The sequence below is a fragment of the Equus caballus genome, chromosome 26 (genome assembly GCF_041296265.1).
Source record: "Equus caballus isolate H_3958 breed thoroughbred chromosome 26, TB-T2T, whole genome shotgun sequence".
Lineage (NCBI taxonomy): Eukaryota > Metazoa > Chordata > Mammalia > Perissodactyla > Equidae > Equus > Equus caballus.
Window position 1 is genome coordinate 22,630,802 of NC_091709.1, and position 16,601 is coordinate 22,647,402.

Below are 16,601 nucleotides of genomic sequence, written 5' to 3' on the forward strand. Positions count from 1 at the left end.
TGCCTCCTGCTCTCTTTGGTATCCTAATATCTACCCTGATATCTGTCATGTTGTACCTCAGTCAAAATTCATGAGGAAGGAAAACTGAGGAGGAATTCTATTATTATTTACAAAGCATAGAGCAGCACCTGGCACCAGGACTGGCTACACAATTTGCTGGGCTAGTGCAAAACAAATATTCAGGTCCTATTGCTCACAAATTATTAAGAATTTCAAGATAATGCTAGCAGAGCATTAAATTACCCATCTAAGTGTGGGGCCCTGTGTGACAGCGCAAGTGACATGCCCGTGAAGTTGGCCCTAGAAAACAGACGGTAGAAATAGTCATTGGTGTTAGTCCTTTGATGCATATCCCACATAATCCCACTTTGCTCAGATGTGCCTGACTGGGCCTAGCAGCACTGAGATCTTCCTGATAATCCATTACCAAAGACCCCGCTGCGGCACATTTGTGCACAGTTCTGAGCTGATTTCATGCTGCAACAAAAACTAGTCCATTTAGATCAGAACAGACTTTCCCAAAATTAACTGGCTACTTCCCTGATAAGGAAACAGGGGCTTATTAACATCCTTTGTAATTTATTTTTCCCATTTCCATTCAGCAGAAGAAAGCAAACATATGTGAAAAGCATATAAAGAACTACCACCTATGCTAGTGGCCTCTTTGTTTTAGCTTTGAAAAAATAACTGAGCAATGAGACAAAAACAGTGTCCTGTAACCAGGAATATTGAGGGTGAGAGTACACTGTGCTATCCATCAAAGTACCTAATGTGTGCCATTATTTCCATTAAAGTATTTTGTATTGGGAGAAAATAAGACATTTCTTAGAAGGGGGTGGTTTGCCTTTCTAAACCAATGGCACAGAATCTCACATCCCGGAGGTAAGGTTCAGCAGGAGCTCATCGAGTCAGCGTGGAGATTCAGACACTGCAGGTATCATCCATCTCCGTGACACATGCAGAGCCTCATTGTGCGGCTGCCAGACACCGTCGGCTGAGACGAGAATGTCACAGAATACAGAAAAGGAAGCCATGCTGTTGGGCTCGTTATTGCTCTTATCTATGAATAGCTCCAGAAAGCAGCTCTGGGGAGCATTATTCTGAGATGAAGAAATGGAGATTTGGTCCACGGCCATCAGAACCGATGCAGGCAGTCAAGGAGTCAAGTGAAGGATGCACAGGGGATGCAGAAACTCTAGGTGTTTCAGTGATGACAGGACTGCGTTTTTTGCAGAGCAATATTTTTGATAGAGACGCTGAGTCAGATTAGCTGCCTCCAGAGACTGATGGTATTCCAACCTCTCCCATTTCTCAAATTCTAAACCAAAAAGACAAAGAGTGCCCAATAAGAAAGATATCACTCAGTCATCATTGGAAAAGGCAATTAAAATGGCAGTGCGCATTTCGAGGGGGGCGGAGTACAGAGCAAGAAAGACTCGTTACAGTTCATGTCTAAGGCTTCCTCGCTGATTGAAAAAGAAAACAAGGAGAAAAATATAATAGGTCATTTGGAACAGGCAGAACGCACAAGGACAAAAGGCTTTGCACAGATAAACATAGCAAAAAAGGAATGTATGGTCATTTGAGGTTCGATGGCCAATCTCAAATGAGGAGCATTTGGGGCTAGGTCAAACCTGTATCTTATCACACCTCACTGCCATATATGAGGATTATATGGTTTACTGCTATGTTTTGGGATATGTGATTTGACCTGTGACATCTAAATCTGCATATTGATTCTTCTTAAAAGGCTCTCATACTATGTAAGGATCCACACCTCCCCCTGCCCAGCCCACCCCTCTTTTATTTTAAACAGGACTTCTTTTAAGAAAGAGGTCAGTTAGTGCAAAATCTGTCAGAAGGCATCTCAACCTGTCCTCCAGTCTCCAGCCAGGAACTCCCTGGAAGGAGGCCATGCAACTCTCATTATTTGTTAGGCCATGGCCTATTTTTCCAGGCTGTTGTATAAGACAAATCCATTGCCTCATTCCTCATAGCCTCTCTCTACAAAGGAAAAAAGCAGACAGATCTTCCCAAACTCAGACAGAATATTGTGCACAGCCAAGTGGGCTGAAAAAGCATGCTGCCAAATTGGCTAGCACAGCTCCACGCATCGCTCTCTTTCCAGAGTTTCAGCAACAACAACAAAGATGCTGACCCCCGATAAATGAAACCGAGAGAGCTCCTATGCGTCTATTTGGGTAGAATCAGGACTCTAAAAAACACGCAAGAGATGTTGCCATCAAGCCTCAGTGGTCTTCAGAAGTCTCACAGTGAGGTCTGGTAATCAATGTATATTTTTTTAAAATAAAATCTGAAACAGAAAAACTTCATGTCAGAGAGTTGAATGCTGAAATGACCTAAATCGTTACCACCTACAGCACAAGTTATTTACACACACAGAAAGGTCCCAGGTCGAGTTCTACTGCTAAAGCATTATCAACATTCCTCACAAGTGTGATATGATCACCATAATCCTAATAAATAATTAATAATGGCCACGCTTTATGAGTGTTTACTAAGTTTCGGGGGCCGTGAGAAGCCCTTTGCATGGCTTATCTTATCTAATTCTCACCACAACCCTGAAAGTATTCCAGCTTCACAGATGAGAAGACTGAAGATCAGAGACGTTTAGATACTTGCTTCAGCGAGTAACAACAGAGTCAGTGCTCCGTGTCAGGACGGCTGACGCAAATGTCTCCCACTGTGAAACGGCTTCCCATATCCCTCAGCTGCCCTTAAAATGAACAACCATCGTCTTTGCATCCTCGTTGGTTTCATCAGTACTTATATTGTGTGGAGTAATGAACTTTCATAACAGCTGATATTTTTTCCCTCAGAGAATTAAAAATCCCAAGGAGGATCTTCTTTACATGGGTTTAAGTTTGAGGGGGAAATATCTTTGAGATTATCAGCAATTAGGAACGAATTGAAACAGATTAAGGCACTTCAGGTATTTCTCCTCTCCTAGCAGAATTCCTTGCCCACCCCAGAGGTTGATTTCTCTCTCTCTCTCTCTGTCTCTCTCAATTATTTGATCACAGCACTCATTATGCCCATGCTACACAATGTGAAGGATGAATCCCATCTGCCCTCTTTTTTCCTAGACCAATAGCATGCATTCAGACTGTAGGGACCACATTCCCAGTAGCTGCAGGGCTTCTGGTGGTGGTCAAGAAATTGGAAACTCTACAGCTTGAAAACACTCCATCAAGCCATTCAGCCAGTGGCATTTCACATAATGCTACATGATTAAAGACCATGAAGGTTAAACATTCTAACCAGACACATATGTCTAGCAATGGTCTTTTGAAAACCCCCATTCTGAGGAACCATCTGGACATTCCAGGTGATCTCCATGCCTACTGATGGGGGCCTACTCCATCATACATAATAGTTTGTGTAATCCAGCAGAGAATGTATTTGATGGCCTCTTTTGTTTTAGCTTCTTTAAGAAGAGAGCCAAAGATTGACTTCACTTTCATCAAAAGAATATTGTTACACATAAATAAGAATGCCCTGGCTTTTAAAGAGTGATAGGATTTAGAACTTGTTCCTGAGCAGTGTCAGGCTTTAGATTTTAATTGAGACTCTGAAGACTGAGAAGACTCAGAGAATGGATGCTGGAAATGCCCAGGGATAAGTTTCAGCTGGACCCAAGGAATGCCCTTCTAACAGCAAGAGCAGTGCAGGATTTGAATAGACTCCCTGGCTCTCAGAGAGTGACATACTCATAAAAGCAGAGAGTCAGACAAGATCTTAGTAGCTGTCCCTCCAGAAGACTCTTTAGACAGAGGAGGAAAAGGTCACAAGACTGGGAGCTTGAAGACCGAACCTCAGACTCTTGGACTTCAGATTCACCGGACAGAGAATTTTCCTCAAAAACAAACTGGATAAGTTCAAACAGAAATTGGATTAAAATCTATCGGGGATGCTGCATTGATGATTCAATGTTTAGGTAGGAGAAAGTGGGTCAAGCATTATTTTTCTTGCTAATAGTCTATGGTATTGTAGCTCACTGCCTGGGATAAGTGGTACAATCCTCGTAGGGGACAATATACCAGAGCACCTCATGATTCTTCCCCCATCCTGAGGGTATATGTGGACAGAAACGTCATCTGTGATGCAAAAAAAATAGGATACGTCCATGAAAAATCACTTCAGTAGAACTCTACCTATGTGCATGTATGTAGATATGTATGTATGTATATGTACATATGCATATAGTCATATATACGTATATATGTACAACTTTGTGTGTGTATATATGTATATAAAACTCTGTGTTTCTACACAAAGTTGTGAATATAGAAACAAAATACAATGTCGTCTTGATCATTTTATTAAATTATCTAAATAAACATTGTGCTGTTACAGTGTTCCCCCATTTCTCTTTTAGGAAGTAATTTCTTTTTTTTTTTTTGAGGAAGATTAGTCCTGAGCTAACATCTGCTGCCAATTCTTCTCTTTTTGCTGAGGAAGACTGGCCCTGAGCTAACATCCATGCCCATCTTCCTCTAGTTTATATGTGGGATGCCTACCACAGCATGGCTTGCCAAGCCGTGCCATGTCCACACCTGGGATCCGAACCGTCGAACCCCGGGCCACCAAAGCAGAACATGTGAACTTAACCGCTGCACCACCAGGCCGGCCCAGGAAGTAATTTCTTAACACATAGTTTTTACTATGCAGTATAAGCTCTTCTAAAGAATGTTAAATTTGATTGGGAACTGACTGATTTGTGAGATGCGGAATAAACTTTTATAAAATGTCTCTGAAATGTAATGCTTTGCAGTGGACCACAGCATTCATCGATTAATATTTGAGGTTTGGAATCTTCAAAACAAACTCCAGAGGTCGATGCCATTTTGCGACGTGCAGTTTTCTGAGTCGTGAATCTAAAGGTCTGTATGCAAAAAAAGGGGTCACTTAAGCAGATAAATCAGACTGCCCACCAAACACTTTTTCTGAGACTCAATTGAATTCGGCCAAATGTTTTTAAACTTCTGTTCTTTGACGTTATCAGCTAAACAGTATTTCTCATTAAGCATCTGAAGGATCACTTAAAGATTTCAGCAATGCTTTATTCCATTTTATGTGGACAATTATAGGCCATGTTAGCCGTCACAAATTTGAGGTTTCTTGAACAAATACAAACAGCCCTTGTGGAAGTCCGGGGCCTGATATTAATTTTGTAACAAAAGAAGAAAAAATTTAGGACAAAGAGTATAATCTTGCCAGAGTTTTTAGTGTTTTATTTAAACACACATACCACATCTTTTACTATTCTTTCCTTGAAAAGTCATTTATATGACTCGTATCTCTTTGCACATAAATTTTGAATGGGCAGCAGAATCTTGCCATTTCTAGAACTCACTTAGAGTCAAATTCATCCTGACACTTAGAATGCCGACTAAACCTAATATGTCATATTGTCAATTTATACTTAAATTTCTTTTTCTCCATTATGCTACATCTTCTAGATTTTGCCTACTTTTTTTCATAAACTGACCACAAAACTCTCTCCTAATATAAATTTTCAGTGAATATTACATTCTGTATATTTTTTAAAATCTGGATTTTCCTAGCTCTGGTCAGATTTAATTGTACTTCAAAGAGGAGCTGCCGAAACCCTGGCAAGATGCACTAGATCAAGCACAGAGAGAAGACCCAGAGTCATAGATCTGGATCCTGAAATGCCCGATCCCACTTTCTTTGCACCATATTCCTGGTTCTTTTTCCTAGGTGCTGTTGGTTGTCAATATCATCAGCGTCTCCATGTATATTCTCATTTATCTTTCCTGTTTGGCCAAGAAGACTATTCTCCCCTGTTTTCATTTCATTGTGCCATGCCCAAAGCAAGTGTGGGCTACATCAAGTTCAAAACAGTAAACACTGTATCATCACCCTCTCCATTCTCCTCAGCTGAGAAATAGGACCTAGACCCAGATTTTTTAGATATCCCATTTTGGAACTCATTCAAAATACAATTTGAAGCTTCAGAATTTGCGTAGTCACTAAAGAAATTTATTCTGTAAGTGACAAATGTAGAAACTATATCAGTTCATTCTATAGTTTTCTAATTTTAAGGGGGAAAATTAATTATTATTTACTGCCTGTAATGACACAACTTGTGCAAGATAGCAATGTTTTAATGCATTTGACTACACTTGTTTCTTCTATTATGCCTTTCTTTCTCCTGGTATATTAGAGTGAGAAGTAAGGATCAAAGCATTTGGAGATTTTTTTTTTCCCCTTATGTTTGATATCAGATGACATTTTATATGAGTAGAGCTGGATCCTGGTTGTTGTGTAACCAATGATCCAAAGGATGTTGATAACGTAGAAATTTCCCCAATTGGTTTCTTTGTTTTTAAAGTAAAAGGGTAATTTAAAATATAGCTAACTTTGTTTCAGTTTTTGATATTTCAAATAATTACTATATAGAATAGGACTCAAAATGGTTCATTGAATTGCCTAACCCTGACACTGCTAGACCTTTCGAAAGTGGATGGCTTACGCAGGTACCAGGATAAAGACTTGATAATATGTATTATCTCCCTGGAAGTTGGTACACTTACGTAAACAATGGCTCAAAAGCCATCAGCCAAATCGAAAGTGAACTAGTATAGAAAGTGCTGAATGAGTCTATTATGCGTTATTTTAGCTGGGGTAATGAATATTGTATGATCCCTTAATGTTGAAGTAGTTTTGTACTATTTTGGTGTCTATTATTCTTAGAGAATACTTAAGTAACGTAATGGAGCTAAGCTTAAATGCTAGTTTACTGTTTAGGTCATTATTTTTCCCTTTTTTGCCTGCACTTTGGATTATATAAAATCCTGCAGAGGCAAGAAGACACTTTCAAGATACAATAGAAGCAACGCTAACTTTAGAGTGGATCTTTCCTGGGAGGAACACAGAGCATTTTCACTCATGATTTCTAATTATAGGGCAGGTGATCAAACATCGCCGAATGTTTTCCTGGAAAAGGCACCATAAATAAACATTTAATCATTTTATAGATGAGGAAATTTAGAGATCATAAGATTAGGTGACTTACTTAGAACTAAATATATGTATGAAACTAAGTATATATATAAATATATATAAAACTAAAATATATAAATAAAATTAAATATACATAAGTAAAACTAAATATATATAAATACATATATATACACATAACTAATATATATATACACATATATATATAAAGAGAAGGGAAGGGAACTAGACATTAATTATCTATTATGTTCCAGGAATTGAGGTAAATAGGTAAATGTTTCATAAAAAATACCCCATTGACCCTCCCCTGCTTGATATCTTTTTCCAAGCACTAAACCCTTATAAAATTCCAAGGCACTGTTACCAAATCATTTCTACCATAAAGACCGTCAGCTATGTTCCCAGCTAACCAGACAAAAGCATGGAAGCAGCAACTACTTTTATTTCTTTCCATAACTCACTAGGGAGCCTAAAACCTGTCCGAGGCCACTGAGCTGGTAAGGAATTCCACTGACATCCATTCAGATGTCTAGTAGCTCCTCCTTTCTCTCTCATCTCTGCCTCTGCTTCTTTCCCCACTGTCTCCTTTTGTCACGGCCACATCTATCAACAGCTGTTCAGATGATGCTCACTTCAGTTTATTATTTATTTAGGAGTTTCGTCTTCGAGGATAGTGGATTAGAGTCGATGCAGTCACCTTCTTCCTAAAACAGCTAATTCATCATCTTGCTACACATGCTTGGACCCTTTTTGCACCTCATTATTGTGTGTGCCCACCAGTGGTGATCATTCTTTCCAGCCTTGATTTTCTGCATTTTCTGGAACTAGTTTTCTTATTCACTTTTCCCAATATCCATCCTTACTTACCTACACAAATGCAGATAAATTTATATCTACATTTTAAGGACAGATATGAATGTAATTTTATAAGAGAATGCCTTTATAATTCAACATTCCCACTTATTTTGAAATTAATAAAATACGTACATACCTCATTATTGTCATTTTTATCTTATATTACAACTACATGTTATCTGCTTAATGTTAACCCAACCACCATTTGAATTTATCTATCGAATTAAAGCTTTCAAAAATGTGTTGATTTCCTTTCAACAAAAATCAAACTTTTGATATTCAACTTGTCACCCTTAGGTCTCTACTATGTTTGGAAATCTGCTTTAGACTGGTCTCTTTTTCTGTTTTTAGCAGATATCATCAAAAAAAAAAAAATCTACCCCTTTCAAGGGAGTCTTATGCAACAGACCAACATCCTCATGCTAAATTAGTGGGCGAGTAATTCTAGAAGCAGTGTGCTTTATTTGATGACAGTTTTTAAAGTCATGAACTGCTGTTTCTCTATGGCATTTGCTTTCTTTTTCCTTATGAGTTTAAAAAATTCATTTTATCTTCTTTTTGATCTCAGTGATTTTCTCTCTATCCCCCATGCTACATATTGTCACTCTAAGCCATGTGTCTAAATGACAGTGCTCCCCAAAGATCTAAAAACTTTAATTTTTTGGTTATAAGATTAGATTTTATTTAAATAAATCATAAAGGAACTTTTATGGTTCATTAATCATCCTCCTCCCCTTTCTCTGTTTCTGATCCCATTCTGGCTTGGGGAAAAGTCGTATGCTAATAAGGATTATAATTAGATAAGGACACGTGGTAGAGTCTGCGATTACTGAATGATGCTTACATATTATTTCTTTCTGAGTGGTGGCTAAAGCAGCATAGAGTGATTCCTAGGTGAAAGACCAGATGAATCTGCCAGCTATCATTATTTTAATAGGAACAAGCTCCCTGAGAAAAACACTTCCAGCCACTTCCCATCACAAAGTGCATACTGAATATAAAGAAACTTACTTTTACAAATCAAGTCCCCTGTTTTGCTTTTCCTGTTGTTGTTGTTATTAATATCATTTTATCCCAGGAAGTTCTAGTATTGAATTCTAATCCTTTAGAGAACTTGAATATAAGCACACAGATACATAATACCTCTGCTTTGAATAATCTTATAACTAAAACTGAAGTGCAACAAGTTTAATGCTAAGAATAATCGAGAAGAAACATGTCAGACAATTGGAAACACCCACCCTGAAGATCATGTAGAACAAAGTTTTAGGTGTTCTATAAAATGTTTACAATATTGCTTGCAATTTTGTGTCAATATACAAAGATCTAGGCATAACTGGGCTATAATTTATTGAAATCACGTCATAGTTACACTTTGTTAGCCCTTTCATATCACTCCAAATAATCCTCACACATTTAACAAGGTCTCAAATTGAAACCCAGGAAATTCAGAAAGTTGCACTTAGCTTAGTTTGATTACAAACATCTGTCGCTGGCATGCACCAGGCCCTGCTTACCTGTGTCTCCAATTTAGCACTTTGGGGTAGCTGTAAATTGCCCCACTAAACAATCAGATAAAGCTCAATCATCTAGAAACATTTTTCAGGTTTTGGTTTTAAATTTTAGTAGAAGTTAGCCAACTGTTTCTGTTTTTAATAACTTGATGATTTAAACGTTGCAAAAGTTCTGTTTAGGGAAATGTTAGCATGAGGGAAACTCCCATTCTGATGGGAGCTATTAAGTTTTTACTAAGGTGTTGTCAGTCAGTCCCAGTTCAGTAAAATAACTTCATTTTAAAGGAAAGTTTATATAACCTAAACTCAAAGTTAGTAATGTCAAACATGTTGCTCAGAATTTGTTTTACTCCCGTAATATAATATTCACAGCCACCCTGAGAAATGTGTTCTTTGATCGCATTATAGGGTTAAAGAAAATGAGGCTTAGACTAGTTAAGTAACAGGCCCCAAGGCATCACCAGCTGCTGCTGGGCTTGCCCAGGATTGACTTCAGGCTATTCTGCCTCCACAGATGTAAGTCTAGGTTAAATGCATTGATGTCTCTGTTTTCTTCTACTCTTTTCTGTCTTTGAGAGAACTGGTCAACCATGCAAAACCTCTCCATGTATTGTCATCTATAGAGAGTTCTCTCTTCTGAAATATATCAAGGGCATAGATTATTTTAGGGATTTTTTGTTGTTGCTCCCATAGCCTCAAAGCCTAGGCTTTGCATAGTGGGAATGAGGTATGTTTTGCTACTTGACCAAAATACCTTCTGAAGCAACTAGTACGAATTTTTCTTAGGAGACAGAGTGAATTAAATGCTATCTAACCACTGTAAATGCATTTCAATAGGACAACAATTCCAGGTCTACTTTTACTCTCTACCATGTTTTGTTTAGCAAAAAACAGCTAAATTAGAATTAAATAACGGGCTGTCTTTTCTTTCTCCTAGTTCACGAATGTGCCCTTGACTTGTGAAAGGAGGTAAAATATGAGCGGAAACCTGAAAGAAGGAAGTCAGCTGCCTGCTGATTGAAGATGGGATGTAGCTGACTCATTCGGAAACTCAGTAGGAGGGTTGCGTTTTTTTAATCATATAAATTAGATGGGTGCCTATTTTTGCTGTAGGTGCTATCCTGGTGCTTTCTGATATTTTGTGACAAGGCAAGCGGACATCTACAAGGATGGAGTGCCCTATATCTGTCTTTTATGAGGGACACTTGGAGCACAAACCCGCTAGCCCTCCCTGTTGGTTGGGAATCACACAGAACTTTCAGTTGTGGTTTCCAACTGTGGATACCTCAGCAGAATGCCAGCTATTTGGTTCCTGGAAAATGGACTATAAGTTTTAATGTTTTCATTCTGCCATTGACATGTATATTGGAAATTTGTTACTTGTGAACCGCAAGAAAGAATTGCATTTTATGACTGTCCAGATAAATAAAATTAAAACACAAATTACCCCCCAGAAACGAGACTCTTTCTTAGCCAATGAATTCTTTCAGCAGTTGACCCTAGAGGGAACAGGATAATGTTTAACCCATAATCATGCTTTGAAATTTGCCAACTGTCCTGTCCCTTTGATCACTCTAAAGCGAAATATGTTCCTGTCTGTTTGAAAGAGAACCAGATACCATGTACTTTGGTTACGGGGCCTATGCTTGGTCATCAGATTCATAATGAAGCTTTTTAAAGTACAAAGAAATGACCAAAAAAAAAAAAAACGTGTTGGAAATTCAGGAATTCGTACCTGAAGAAGAGATAAAAAAAGAGTATCTTACAGATGGGTACAAAGACTCACAATATACTTGTGACTCAAAGAAACTAGTTTTCCCTCAGAAATATTAAATGTTCGGTTCTTTTATGCCACTGAGGAAGAAATTTTCCACAACTGCTCAGGGGATAACTTCGGTGATTATGAGAAAAATAATTAAACTTTTCTCAGAACTGTCCTGAGGGACCATTAGGAAGAAAAGTTTTATATATGCTTGTATTGCTAGAGATGCTGAAGTGAAGAGTGTTTGGACGAGCCTCAGAGGATTCTTAAGGACACTCGAGCGTCTCATCAGTGGACTACAATACACAGACTTGGACATGGTGAAGAACCTATTTGATATGAAATCTCACTTCCTGGATAAAAGCGCTTGAAAAATCTTTGACTTGACTAGTTTTTCAACCTTTAACTCTTTGGTATCCTTCAAATAGAACTTAGTTCTTGATGGGAAAAATATCAAAACATTCAAGAATTCAAAAATATTCCATTTTAGAATAATTCATTTTTCCTCACAGATTTAAGAAACTTATTCATAAGATGAAATTAGTTAAACTTTGGAAGTTAAAGCAAATAGAAGCCCGTATACAGGCCTAGAGTAGCATAAAGGAGTCTAGAAGTTAACTGTTAGACATTTAATGTCTCTCTTTTATTTTTTTATTATTTTTTAAATTTTATTTATTTTATTTATTTATTTTCTTTTTAGCTTTTATTTCTTCCTCTGACCCTCATCTGGATGGACACTTTTACAAGATGTTCACTCAGATATGTGTTTAAAATACAGCTATATTGAATTTGGACATAAACAGGAAAAGCTGTACTATTTTTGGCAAAAGACATAGTTAACTAAACTAGCTATCAATGCACTCCAGAATAAGGGGTTGGGAGAGATTTTTCCAGTGGGGAGAAAATGGCTGGGCTAAATGATTAAATTCTTGTATTTTATTGGTGGGTTCTACTAAGCATGTTTAGTACATTTTAGATGAATAATTTACTGTTATTTTACAAGGATTAGAAGTTTCAGGACAGTTCAGAGGAAAGCCTATTTCCTATGAGGTTCCTGTTAGCTATTGCTACTTAACGAATAACCCTGAAACTTTGCAACTTAAAATATAATACCTCACAATTTGTGAGTTAAGAATTTAGTGAGAGCTCAGCTGGGTGAGTCTTCTGATACATATAGTGTTGACTAAGGTCACCCAGTGCTATTCAGCTGGCAGACGGGTTTGGTTGGAGGGTACAAGACAGCTTCATTCACATGTCTGATGCTATAGATTAAATGTTTATGTCCCCTAAAATTCATATGTTGAAATTCTAACCCCCAATATGATGGTATTTGGATGTGAGGCATTTGGGAGGTGATTAGGTTATGAGGATGGAGCCCTCATGAATGAGATTAATGCTCTTCTCTAAGGAGCTCCCTTGCCCCTTCTGTCACATGAGGACACAGTGACAAGATGGCCATCTGTACAGCAAGAAATGGACCCTCGCCAGAAGGTGAATCTGCCAGTGCCTTGGTCTTGGACTTCCAGGCTCCAGAACTGTGAGGAACAAATTTCTGTTGTTTAAACATAAGCTACTCTATGGCAGCCTGAATGGTCTAAGACGTCTGGTGTCTTAATTGGAATGCTGGGTTCGTTAGGACTATATCACCTAGGTGTGGCCTCTCCATAATGCTGGTCTCAGGTTAGTCAGATTTCTTAGGTAGCTCAGGGTTTGCAAAGAGAGTATTCCAAGAGACAAAAGCTGGAAGCTTCCATTTTCTTAAGGCATGGGCCCCCAAACTAGCACATCATTATTTCGGCCATGTTTACTTAGTCAAAGATTAAAGGGGAGAGGACATAGCTACCACTTCTTCGTGGGAAGTATTTCAAAAACTTGTGGCCATCTTTATTTTGCCATGCTTGTGGCTTGTGGTTACTAGAGTCAAGTAAATCCGCCTAATGAAAATCTACATATTCTTAGCAACCTGGTATGCAGTCCCAAGTAGTGAGCTTTGTTACTGAACATATACTTTTTATATTTCGTTTTTAAACATTCCTAATTCGATAATAAACAAATACAATGAGTAAAGCTTGTTTGGATCCTTAGTTGAGAAAACCAACTGTAAAAGGAAATTTAGACAAGAGAGGAAATTTGAATATGAACTGGGTATTTCGTATGGACTGGGTATCGAGTAATTTCTTTAGATGTGATAATCTGGGCACAGTGTAGCTGACTGGCTCTGGATCAAGATCTCTCATGAGTTTGCTGTCAAGCTGTAGGTAGGAGCTACATCTCAGAATTCAACTGGGGCTCAAACATCTGCTTTTAAGCTCACTTGAGTGGTTATCGGAAGCTTCAGTACCTTGCAGCCTGTAGAACTGAGGGCTTTATTTCTTCACTATTCTACAGGGGCCTCGCCACAGGGCTGCTGGCAACCTGGCAGCTTGCTTCCCCAACACAAGTGATGAGGGGGTGGGGGAAGAGAATATTACAGATGGAAGGTACAGTCTTTTAAAAACAGAATCTTGGAAGTGCCGTCCTGTCTCTTCTAAAATAGTCAAGCTCATAGAAGCAGAGAGTAAAATGGTGGTTACCAGGGGCTGGGAGGAGGAGGAAATGGGGAGCTGTTGATTGGTGGGTACAAAGCTGCATTTATGCAAGACGAATAAGCCCTGGAGATATAACGTAAAACAATGTGACTACAGTTAATACTGTATTATGTACTTGAAATTTGCTAAGAGCATAGATCTTAAGTATTCTCAGCACACACACACTAAAGGTAACTGTGAGATGATGGGTATGTTAATTAGCTTGACTGTGGCAATTTCACAATGTATACTTATAGGAAAACATCAAGTTGTACGCCTTAAATATATATGATTTTTATTTGTTAATTATACCTTAATAAAGATGGGGAATAAAAGATAGGAATAAAAAGAAGTGAACCAATAAGCCCAGCCTACTCAAGGGAAGGGGATTACACAAGGCTGTGAATAGTAGGAGGCAGAGATTTTTGGGGGCCACTTTAGAGGCTGTCTGCCACAGTAATAAAGAGTGATCCTAATGATATCAATGTAGATATTATGAGGGTACTTAAATTCTCCCAGTTCTAAATTTTTGGAAAGTTACAGTTACTATTATATATGTTTATATCAATACACATACACACATATTGCAGTAAGCACTCTATGGAATACAGAGATAAATGTCATGGAACCTCAACTCTAATAGTTTCTAATATAACACGTGGGTTATCTACTCCTCAACTGGAAACATGTTACTTTAGGAGTTCAGGTAAATATAGGTGCCTGTATATATTTCCCATAAGGCAAAATGGGATATGAAAAAATACTTTTTTTCTTACATGGAATTAAGTCAAATAATGCCTTTATATTTGACATTGTTTTATAAGTGTTCTAGAAATAATAAATATTAATAATAATATCATATTTAAGAATTGATGTTCTTAGCTTTCACCAACAAAACAATTTTATTCTTAAGATATGATAATTGAAATATTTTTTAAATATGCAAAGGTGAAAAATGTAAAATGCTTTTACATTTCATATTTGTTATAATAAAATTCAAAGGGGAGGAGTGATGATAAACCTCTGCAAAGCTTCTGGAAAAATTCATTGCAGATATGATCCCGTTTGTTAAGTAAAAAAGCAATTAAATTAAGATAATTAACACAAAATGCCCATGCTCAGTAGGGTTACTTTATATTAGATTATAATTGAAAATTGACATCTTCTTACCCAGCATACTAACCAAGGGCTTTTATTTCATCTTGAGAAGCTTACATATCAGTATAAATCCAGGGATTAGAAAACTCTTTGTAATTACATAAATCGCCTCTCTAATATCATGTCAATTTAAATGTTACATAAAGATAGAGCAAGAAAACTAAAAAGTTAAAATAAATAATCATTTAACTGCTGGGGGAAAGTCCATATAAAGGGCACATTGTGTCCTCTACTAAGAAAATATCAGAGTTTCAATTCTTTATTGATCAGCCCGTTTCCATAGTGTGAAATCCAGTAAACTCTTGAACTACACGAATGGGAACAGATAAATTCAAATGTCGGAAATAAATATCGTGCTAATTCTTGGATCCAGATACAAATATAAAACATTTGTTATACCATTATTTTGTTTATTCTGCACATGAAATTAAATCTGTTTGTTGGTAAAGTGCACTTCTTATAGTACATAAGAGTTATCCTTATGTGTCAGCACTACTGTTGCCTAAATTTGTAGTCAATCAAGGTCACATTTAAAATTATTGCTCTACAATTTCAACAAAAAACAATTGAGAAATAGTTGGGTAGATAAAGGGTTGACTGGTTAGGTAAGAGTTAATTGCCTATGCAAAAGATTCTTAGGTTAGCAGAGAATTTCTAATGGTTTGTGTAGGATAAACATAAAAAATTCATCATTCTGATATATAATATCCACTATTCACTCATCTATGAGATTCCAACAAACATTGGTTAAGCACTTAATATGTGACGGATATTGTAATAAGCAATCTGTGGAATACAGGGATAAGTGAAAAGATAAATACAAAGACAATATTAGAAGTGATCCTTGAAGCACAATACAGATAACGTCATGGAGCCTAACCTCAAGTCCTGTATATTACAATATGAAGGTTATTTATCTTCCAATTTGAAACTTATATTACTCTTTGAAGCTCAGCTAAGAAACTATTAGGGGAATCTCCCTGCATAAGTCAGTACATAAGTTCCCTTTCTCCTCCTGGAAATCATGCAAAAGACACAATGATAATAAGGACCTCTTTAACTGCATTCTCAGGGAAATTAGAGAGCAAAATTGAAATGTATGTATTGAGAAGAAGCTACAAAGAAGAAATTGTAGAGAATACTATGGGAGTTATAGAATTGCTTAGTGGCAGCATATTTCATAAAGCAGCACCAGAGCTATACTTCCTGAAGGTGAGTGGTTCATTGTGAATTGTGGAACTATAACTCTTCTTTGCAGTAACGGGGGTGGGAACAGGTCTGGGCAGCCCTGATGGCAATCCTGCCTCCCTCCCCAACCTGAGGTGTTTGGGATGAAAGAAACAGAGGAGAGAGGGCTAAAGAAACACTTCCCAGAAGAGAAATTTTAGCAAAAAGCATTCTAAAGAGATATTTGTCAGCAAAGGAGAGAGAAGTTGGATTTTGAAATCTTTAAGAATGTTCTGGAATATTTAACCCTACAGAAACTTCCTGAAAATAGCTTGCCTAGGAAAACTCCAACTCATTTAATGATGAGTAATACAAAAGGAGCTAGAACAGCATCTATACAAAAATAATATACCACATGAAGCATAAAACATATCACAGAAGAAACACATTGCCATGGTGCCTATGAAAATCGTGAACAAATATTTTAGCTTGAACTAAAATAACCAACCTCATGAAATGAGAGCCTCTGTAACGTTAAATTAGAAACGCAAATAAAGAACTCAGGTAATT

At 37.4% G+C, this 16,601-nt stretch overlaps 1 protein-coding gene across 20 annotated transcripts in view; it reads left to right on the top strand.

The window, feature by feature from the left end:
- Positions 1–10,834, top strand: part of LOC138920927 (uncharacterized) — a 613,683-nt gene extending 602,849 nt beyond the window's left edge. For 17 of the 20 annotated variants that reach the window (XR_011432956.1, XR_011432960.1, XR_011432959.1 and 14 more), the window contains one exon: positions 10,315–10,834. Coding sequence is in view for 1 of the 20 variants with exons in the window: in XM_070252394.1 (XP_070108495.1) it covers positions 10,315–10,340 (26 nt within the window). In the remaining 19 variants the exon portion in view is untranslated. The remainder of the gene's footprint in view (positions 1–10,314) is intronic. The other 3 variants (XR_011432975.1, XR_011432962.1, XR_011432977.1) reach the window with 3 other exon arrangements.
- The last annotated feature ends 5,767 nt before the right edge of the window (positions 10,835–16,601 follow it).